The 9,385-nt window shown below is 41.3% G+C and overlaps 1 protein-coding gene and 4 non-coding genes across 5 annotated transcripts; all 5 read left to right on the top strand.

Moving 5' to 3' along the window:
• The first annotated feature begins 55 nt into the window (after positions 1-55).
• RPS12 (ribosomal protein S12) lies at positions 56-4,053 on the top strand. The gene is made up of 6 exons (XM_039568907.1): positions 56-111; positions 251-302; positions 717-833; positions 2,533-2,635; positions 3,101-3,202; positions 3,959-4,053. The coding sequence occupies exons 2-6, from the start codon at positions 289-291 to the stop codon at positions 4,019-4,021; spliced, it is 399 nt and encodes a 132-aa protein (XP_039424841.1). The 5' UTR covers positions 56-111; positions 251-288; the 3' UTR covers positions 4,022-4,053.
• LOC120411819 lies at positions 1,564-1,636 on the top strand. Its single transcript, XR_005604370.1, has one exon. It is a non-coding gene; the product is annotated as a small nucleolar RNA SNORD101 (small nucleolar RNA).
• Positions 2,946-3,032, top strand: LOC120411829. The gene has a single exon (XR_005604380.1). It is a non-coding gene; the product is annotated as a small nucleolar RNA SNORD100 (small nucleolar RNA).
• Positions 3,501-3,635, top strand: LOC120411828. The gene has a single exon (XR_005604379.1). It is a non-coding gene; the product is annotated as a small nucleolar RNA SNORA33 (small nucleolar RNA).
• A 316-nt stretch (positions 4,054-4,369) lies between the features above and the next one.
• LOC120411830 lies at positions 4,370-4,454 on the top strand. Its single transcript, XR_005604381.1, has one exon. It is a non-coding gene; the product is annotated as a small nucleolar RNA SNORD100 (small nucleolar RNA).
• Positions 4,455-9,385: the final 4,931 nt, after the last annotated feature.

Raw genomic sequence — 9,385 nt, 5'->3', positions numbered from 1 at the left:
GGCGGGCAGCCCCGGCGCGCGCAGGCGCGCAGGTCGGGGCCCTGTCGCAGTATAAGAGCGCGCGGCGGCGGGCACGCCCTCTCTCTGTGCAGCGGCGCGCGGCGGTGCCGGGTGAGTGTCCGCGATGGCGCCGGGGCCCGGCCGGGCGGGATCCCCCCGGCCCTCGGGGCATCGCGGCGGGAGCGGGCCGGGCGGGAGCCCCGGGGCGGCCGGCGCCGCTCACCGGGGCGGCCTGTGTCTGTATTTGCAGCAGGAACCCGGGCGGGGACCGTACCCACCGAGAGCGCCATGGCCGAGGAAGGGTGAGCAGGGCCTGGGGCGTCGGGGGCGGCGGGCGGAGGGGCCGGGTCGCTCCGTTGCGCGTCGGGCTTGGGAGCTCCGGCTGTGCCATGTGCACAGGCCCCGGCGTGGTGCTGCTGCATGCTTCTTGCAGGCCGGGAGATGGGCGCTGGGTCCGCCAGGCAGGGCCTCTGGGCGCCTGGCGCCCTCGTGTCCCTTAAAGGAGCATGGAGATAGCACGGCCCGGTGGTTCGCCAGGAGGATTTAATGCCTTAGCTTCTTTCCCGTTCATCCTTTGTCACTTATCGCTTTGGCTTTGTTCTTTAACTTGCTTATCTGTACTTTTTAATGGCTGGATGCTTGCGGGTGAACGGGAAGCTTTTGCTTTTAGTTGTAACGTGTTGGCGCGATCAGAACATTATGTGTCTTCTCTTTAGCATTACTGCTGGAGGTGTAATGGATGTTAACACTGCTCTGCAAGAAGTGCTGAAGACCGCACTTATCCATGATGGCCTTGCTCGCGGTATACGTGAAGCAGCCAAAGCCTTGGACAAGTAAGTGTGGTGTCACCAGTTTCTATGCTGTGAATAGTAAAACTGGGTGAGACCTTGTGATGAGGTATATTGAACACCTGCAGTGGTGTCCAGGTGCTCAGTTTAAAACTTACTTAAGATTATAGTTTTCTGGCAGTAACTTTTGTCTTTTGTAACCTCTGTTTTGGGGTCTTAAAGTGGGATCTTAAAATATAGGAACTAAACTCGATGATTCAAGAACAGCAGCATCTGGTGTATTACATTCTGTCATTTTGTGGCCCCAGTGCCATCGAGTGTTTTGTGTGGGTGTATGGGTTTTGTGAAGAAAATTGAATGGTGTTCGCTGTTTGTAGCTATGAAAATCTGGGGCTCAGGAACCTTACGTTTTGAGAAGTGATAAAGTCGTCTCAAAGCTTTGTAAAATTTGAATCGGGTTAATATGTATTTCACACTTAACCTGGAAGAGTTGATTATGTTTTTATGAAAAAGCCTTAAATTCATAGCTTTCTTATACTCTTTAAGTTTTTTTTTTAATTTTTTTTGGTGTGTTGCAACAGTAAGTAATTGTCAAGGTGCAGTATCGAAACAGTATTGAGCTTCTTAGGTGTCAGCCATGGGGTAATTAGTTATGGTCTTTTAAAGGGCAAAGTATATCTTTATATATATAGGCATACATACACACCTCTGTGTGTTTATGTGCAAATCTATACTTTCCTTGAGAGAAAAAGCTACTTAAATGTAAAGCTGCAGTGTTTGGGTGATGACTTCAGTATGTCGGATACCCCTGCACTCGTCCTATGAGTGATAACTGCTGTCTGACAAACCTGTATGCAGAAACCTCTGAGACAAGGCACTAAACAAGGGCAGAGAAATACAACTTGTGTGTCTGACAACCAGTTTGTATGAGTTCTTCTGAGTTCAGCTACAGCTTCATAAGTGACATTGTGTTAAAAAGGATGATGTATGTATGAGGTTGTACACGTTTGTGTGTGATGGTTCTTACTTGAGAACGTTTCTGGCATTCTGGTGACACTCCTGATAAAGAAGGTCTTTTTAGGAAAAACTGACTTTGCAGAGGTCACATTGCATTAGGTTAAGCATAGAAGACCTACTCAGCTCTCTCTGTTGTCAGGTATCCCTTTGGTATCTTAAGATTGTACCACAGTGTACAAAGATGCTAATTAGAATTGGGGCCCTGTCATAACAGCTTCTTTGAACGTAAGTAGAAAAGATTGTTCTGAAGAACTTATAACGCCTTGACATGGAAATTCAAGCTTTTAGTTTTTACAATTCTAATGTTAAATTACTGTAACCTGTGGTAAATAAGAAAAAGCAGCTTGTAACTTGGTTGCTTTGTAGCAATGACACCAGTTCTCTAGGGGACCTGGTGTTTATCCAGTCATTAGATCTTTTTTCAGTGGCTGAGAATTTATTTAGTGGGATTTTTAGAAGCTCTCAAAATGAGAATAGAATCTGAGGATAAAGCTAACAATGTATGGATAACCTGTTAGATATGTATGACAAACATAAAAAGTGACAAATCACATCAAAAGTATATTTAGTATTTCAGAAGCTTATGGTGTCTTGTAACCAAAAATTAAAACTTAGGAAGTGGTTCTCTAGAAATGCATGTGCTGAATTCAGTTATTTTCAGTTTTGATGATCAGGAAACTTCAGGTAGTATCTGAAGTAACATCTGTCAGTTCTCATTTTCTTTTAGACGCCAAGCCCATCTCTGTGTTCTGGCTTCAAATTGTGATGAACCCACATATGTAAAATTAGTTGAAGCACTCTGTGCAGAACATCAGATCAACTTAATAAAGGTGAGTGGCAACTTAAGACACAAGTTTGGAACAGTTATGCTTATTTCAGTATGTAGAGAGCTGAACCTTTAGAACACTGCTGTAATTCTGCGTATGGCTTACCTAGGCAGAATTTCCCTTAGCAGCAGATTGTTCTAGTTCTGTGTGATTGCCATTTTGGCACAGCAAAAACCTGTGGATGTAAATGGCAAGGGGTATAGACTGGTTATTTTGCACAGTTAAAAGTGAATTCTGGTGTCCTGTTGAATAAGAAACAGAATTGTTGCTGGGAGTGTGGGAGGAGGGTCCCTGTGACTCCAGGGAGGCTCATGCTGTACGATGATGATACTTTGGCTCCCTCTGCTGATGCCTGTGAGGAAAGCAGCCATCCGTTACCCAATGCTTCTGACAGTACAGCAGCTGCTGGGCTTGGACCCTGGTATGCCAGAAATGGCAAGTTCTCATGTGATGTGATGCCCTGCACAGGTTGATGACAACAAGAAGCTGGGCGAATGGGTGGGTCTCTGCAAGATCGACAGAGAAGGAAAGCCTCGCAAAGTGGTGGGCTGCAGCTGTGTGGTTGTCAAGGTAAGATTGCTAATTATGTCTTATTTCTTGACTTCTGAAGTACGTAGTGTACTCAAGGTTGCTTTACGTAAGGAACCGTTAAATACAGCTCCTAAATCTTTTTTTTTAAACAGTTGCTTTATATTGTTGATAGTGAACATAAGCCACTTTCATGTTTTATATTCCCTGTTGTGTTTATATACTCATATACATTTTGTGAGTTAATGGTTGAGTCCTCAAAGTATCTGTGCCTACCTACCAATAATCATTAAAAGCAAAGTCCTACCTTAGAGGATAGGAAGCTTTGCTTCAGAAAAAAATGCCAGTTCAGCATGTCCGCTCAACTTGAAAATGTTTTGCGGAGCTTATTTCACAATAACACTGGCAAAATAAAGCCACAGTACGAGCCTTGAAGACTTTGTGGTCTCTGAGGTCCCAAGAGATGGCTACATCTTCACAATCAAGACTAGTGTCTTCTGCATGCATTTTCATAATTATGCTACTTTTTCACATACTTGGCTTGAGTTTCTTTAAGCCGAAAAGGTTTTGTTTGCATCCCTGTCAATGGGTGTTATATTTGAATGAAATAGAACAGTGCTTTATCTGAGTAGCCTTACTAAAGAACAAGGGAAAAACTGGCAGATTGCTTGAGCTTACTTGTGTGGAATTTTGGAAATTCCTTGTGATAAAGTGTCAGAATCCCATTTGTTCTTGTAAAAAATCAGTTTGTAAAATTTAGGATGGGTCTGTATGTTAATGGGTTATTTTGTGTTACAGGACTATGGCAAGGAATCTCAGGCCAAAGATGTCATCGAAGAGTACTTCAAGTGCAAGAAATGAATGACAAATAAATTTTGAACCAGTCTAGTGTATGTGTGATTAATGATTCGGTGTTTGTGGAACAGTTCTTTTGAGTTGCAAAGGATAGCATCAGAAGATGCAAGAACTTAGCAAATGTTGGTGTAGTTTATTAGTATTTTAACTCTGTCAGTTTGCTGAAAAGATTGTGGGGATCCCTGCCATTCTTATTTTAGGGTAATTCTGTTTGCTGTTCCTACCCCAGAAGTTACCAGCTAGAGCATGGCACAGATTCAAGTTGCAATAATACAGACATTTGATTACTGTCCTTGCTTGGTAATGCTTTGGTCTGTATTTCTAGGATTCTGAGTAACTTGTCTAAAGTATTGCTGCATCCGTGATAAAAATTTGGCTCCCTCTGCTGAGACAAATGAAGATAATGGCCTTAACTGTCACCCAAATCTTCTGAGATGTTGCAGGATTTCTATAAATGCTTTCTTAATTTATTTAGGGAACTTAATGGACACAAGATGTGTTCTACTTGTTCCTCTGCCTTGAACTGTGAGTGATAGCATCTTCTAACTAGTATTGTCATGTAGATTGATTCTGTAGTTCTCTGTAGGTAGGGTAGCCAAGTAGTTAAGTTCTCACTTGCTCAGATGAGGCAGTGTTGAGCTCCTAACTTGCCCAGTGTTGGTTTCTGTAGTAGTTAATTGATGTTCAAAACTTGTTTCTGTCAGTTTTTTGTTTTTTAGAAACAAGGGATTTAGATTGGAAGGTATGGTTTGTTTCTCTCCTGCAAGTTCTTTTATATGTCTTAAATTTTCTGCAGAGCAGCTCTTAAGTGAAGTGAGTCATAAGGAGTTGCTCTGTTGTGCTGATGTGTAAGATATGAATGTGAGTTATGTGGGGCTGAGCGCCTGTGGCTGAGCAGATGGGAATGTTTATCTGTTTTCAGGCACTTCAACTTAAATTTTCATTGTGGTTTTTAACCCCTTGTGATATCCCTGGTCATAAGTGTGAGAGTGAAGACAGGCGTGTTTTCCAGCTGGGCTCAGATGCACTTCTCTTACAGCACTTCTTTAGGCTCTTGAAGGGTCTCAGTTTTTGCCCTGTCCCAGCTTTATAGTAACTTGATCTTGGTGACTTGGGTTGTTGGAGAGGTTTCTCTAATATTTTCAGGTGTACTCAATGAAGTCACCTGTTCAAGTCTGCAAGGTCTATATCCTTTTGCTAAGCTGTGTGTTCAGTCTCATCTCTGAAATTCTCCATTAAGGTAGTTTTTACAACTAATGTCGAGCTAGTATTGCAAATTAAGAGAAGTTAGCTCAAATGTACACATGTTTCTTGAATGCTGAATCTATAGTTGTTTAAATGTTTAGTTGAAGTTACAGGAGTAATCTCTAGAGAGGAGCCTTAGTTGCAGATCCTGTTTCATTAAACTACTGGAGGCTTCTCAATACTGAGAATAGGGATAATTTTAAGAATATTTCTTGACTAGAGTTAAAAGACAAATATTGAAAGAACTTTTTCAGGTGAGTTTGGTTAATAATTTTGAATATATGATTCATATACAGAAGCACACCAAAGCATGCTTCATCTTTTGTCTGGTCTTAAAAACTGCATCTTCCAAAGATTTTTAGATAAAATAGTTTTGCAATTTGTTCTTCATATTTTTACAATGCTTGTATCTACGTTCTGTAGAAAGAATTGTCTGAAGGTGTGGTAGGAGTCTCATGGGATTTATAGTTTGCTTTTCCTTGTCTGGCTTTTACATTCAGTTTAATTCACAAAGGGAATTGGCATCTAAAAGTGGAGCTCAGTACTTGAGTTCAGTGGCATGTGTGTTGCTGAGGTTAAAATTTGTTTACCTGAAAATGCTTCTACTAGAACATTTTTTACCTGTTGAGAGTAGTTTTAATTCCTTGCATCTCTGGATGCAGTGTAATAAATGTGTGATTCAATAAGCCTCTCCTGAATAGTGGGTAAAAAGATGCAAGCAAATGGCTTTTTGAAATGCTTGGCTTTTTGGCAAAAATATATGGCTTTTCATTGTTATTTTTGACAAAAATATTACCTAGTGGAATGGAGAAGGCACATCTCTTTTCTCACACACCTACTATTGATGTCTTGTGATGTGAAGCACTTCATACCAACACATAGGGGACTATTTTATGATTTGCTACTGAAAAAATTAGGATATTGGAAGGTATGTATATGTTCTGGTGAATTGTAATTCTAGGATGATGATCTTGGAGTGAAGAGACAAGGAACTGCCACTGAAATGGATGAGTAAACAGCGGATAGCCTTCAGTAAAAGTTCTGAAGAAGGTGTCTGGCTGTTAGTATTTTACTTAGAGCATGTGGAATGTTTTATGCCTACTGTAATACCTGAGGTAGTTACCTTTTTCATTTCCCCAATATTTATGGAGAAATCTGATTCAAAATACACATTTTGGTACCATTACTAGCTTTCCTATCCACCTCTTAGCGCTCTGGAGAGGCAGGATATGCTGGGTAAGCAAAAAGATGTTCTGTGAACATTCACATGAAGTTCACTTTTGGGGCCCTCAGATGACAGACCGTAAGGTGCTGGAGTGTGTCCAGAGGAGGATGGCAAATCTTGTGAAGGGTCTGGAGCCACTGAGGAAGCTGGGGTTTGGCCTGGAGGAGGCTTAGGAAACCTTGCCACTCTCTGCAACCATCTGAAATGTTGCAATGAGGTGGGGGTCTTTTCTCCTAAGTAGCAAGTTACAGTTTAAGAGAAAATGGCCAGGGAGGCTTAGACTGGGTATTAAGTATGGTCAGGCATTGGAGCTGGCTGCCCAGGGAAGTAGTGGAATAACCAGTCCTGGAGGCAGTTTAAAGACTTGAAGACGTAACACTTAGGAACATGGTTTAGTGGTGGGCTTGGCAGTGTTTGGTTTGCAGTTGAAACCATGATCTCTTTCAACCTAATTTATTCCATGATTTAATTCATACATGTTAAGCCTGCAAGTAAATTGAGTCCAGCTCACACAAACTGTTTAGGTTTACAAAATAGCCATTTAACACATTTTAGCTTGGTGTGAGAAAAATAACATCATCAAAATGTTTTTTGTGCTTGATTTATGCCAGTGGAATGGCAATGTTCCTCTGAATTACTATGAAGTATGACCAGTTAACTCCTAGGAACTTTTCAAGTAGGGTTCAAGTAGGGAGAGCTGTAGTTTGCAAGCAAGTTTGTTAGGCAGTGTTTCTTTTGCTGCAGTGGAATGATACCTCATTAAATGTGCAGTAAATGTTCAGGAATGTTTCTTGTGTTTAAATGTCACCTTACCATTTTACATAGCAATGAATATTAATACTAGGGAATGACATCTTTTCATGCAAAGTTATTTTCATTGGAATAGAATCAACACTTCCTAAACATTTTTTGTCAGAAGGAATTAGGTTGAAATCTAAATTTTCTTATCAAAATGCTTAAGTATCAAGTTAGGGCTTTTCCAGGAAATGAAACATTACAGGAAGTGACCGTGGAACCTCTGCAGGGTAAGCATTGGAGAACTGATTAAATTTGCATTAGGCTTTTTACTTAAGATTATCCCAAGTGTTTGATTTATTTTCAAAAACTTCCTGAGAACCAAATTCCACCCAAGCCTCGATTCACCTTGGTATTTGGTAAAAGTTTATTTTATTTTTAAATTGGCTGAGGCAAAGGAGTGATTGCTGGTGGTTCTTCATACTGCATCACTCAGCGAATGCTTCTCTGAGGCCTCTGATTTGTAGACTAAAGAGATCCAGTACCTCCATGCTTTCTTGATCAAGGATGTTTAACTGTAGAAGACTTACTGATTTTGATATGTCCTGCAGGATTTTAGATAAGATTTTGGAGATGTAGGCTTTGGGATTCTGCTTGAGGTTGCAGCCCCCCTGCCTAAAAGATACATTACTGATCTCCTGAGTTGGTGTGGTTAGACAGCATTAACATGGGAATGGAAATTAGAGACTTTGGAGTTAGTGGTGCAGGACTGACCCTGACTTTTCCTCTGCTGTTGATCATATTTAATGTCACTTGCATGTTTTCCTTTTGAAAGTGGGATAATACAGAATGGTTTGCTCAATGATGTATGTTTTGTGGCTTTTGGTTGGCAGAAGCATCAGAATTAGGGGTTTTTTTGAACTAAAATAGCGGGCTTGGGTGGTTTTGTATGGAAGGGTAGTTGTTTTCAGACCTAAATTATGTTTCACCATGAAGTAGAATGCAAATGAAGGCTTTTGAAGAAATTCTGGGAAGTCAATTGTGAAGGTGTCAAGTAGAGACTTCCAGAGAGCATTGGAGAACATCCTATGTGATAATTTAAAAAAGTCTTGAAAACATTTAAGCTCATTTTGTTTTAGAACCACCTGTGTGTCACCTGGGCCACTGCTGGTTTTCTGTCTGTTACGGATTTTGCTGTGGGTCACAAAGCTTGAGTATCTGAACAGCAGCAGCACCACCACATTTGCACAGCTCCTACTTTGATGGAGTCATGGGCCTGACTGTGGCTCCTGTAGGGGAGTTGGTTATACCTGACCCCCCCTCTTTCCCATGACAGTGCATATTTTACTGTGTCAGCCCCTTGGAGTCTGCTCTGTGCTGGTTCTGGTTAAAAGAGGGTGTGTTTCTGATGTGTGAGCCTGAGAGCTCACTTGAAGGTCATTTCATTTTAGGACAGCTCGCTCACAGTGGGGTCCTGTTGTAACATGCTGGTGTGTTTTGCAGTAGCACAAGTGTTGGGCGATCAGGGCTTGTCAGCAGCAAATCTCCACGCTGCACAAGCACTCTTGTGGGCTTCAGCCATTAATTTGGAGACCATTGTTTACTTTGCCTGCTTTGCTAAGAGAAGAGTGTATCTTCCTGTTTTATTCAATGCATTAAGTACTTTATGAAGGGTGAGAACTAATCCCACATATAGAAAAAATACATTTAATATTAAACCACACAATATCCTGTAAAAAGTTAGGCATAGGCCCCAATATTTTCTGTTTAATAATGTTTCTGGTTTAGGATTGCCTCTACCTGTCTGGTTTTGTTCCTTGTTTGTTTTGGAAAACCTGGCTATGTCAGCTGCACCCCAGTGTTCCTCATGTGTCTGTGTTCCTGAAGCTGGTGCAAGCATTATCCCTGAAACCTGCTCCCTTTCCTGGAGACTTTGAAAAGGTCTCTCATCCAGTGATGTGAAGGAACTGAACATACATCAGTTTGTCAGCCTTGAAGACCTCTTTTGGAGATGATGTGTTTGGAATGTGAAGCCTTAGTAGGATTTGTAATTTCTGTTAGACTGTTGTCTGGAAAATAGAACTGATCTTTCTAAACGGTGTTAGAGTGATAATATAAAAGTGAACTTTTACTTGAAAGCTTTCATGTACACAGTATGGTGAAAA

Source organism: Corvus cornix, chromosome 3 (assembly GCF_000738735.6).
Source record: "Corvus cornix cornix isolate S_Up_H32 chromosome 3, ASM73873v5, whole genome shotgun sequence".
Lineage (NCBI taxonomy): Eukaryota > Metazoa > Chordata > Aves > Passeriformes > Corvidae > Corvus > Corvus cornix.
The sequence above is the reverse complement of the archived record's forward strand: the minus strand, read 5'-3'. Positions and strand labels throughout refer to the sequence as shown.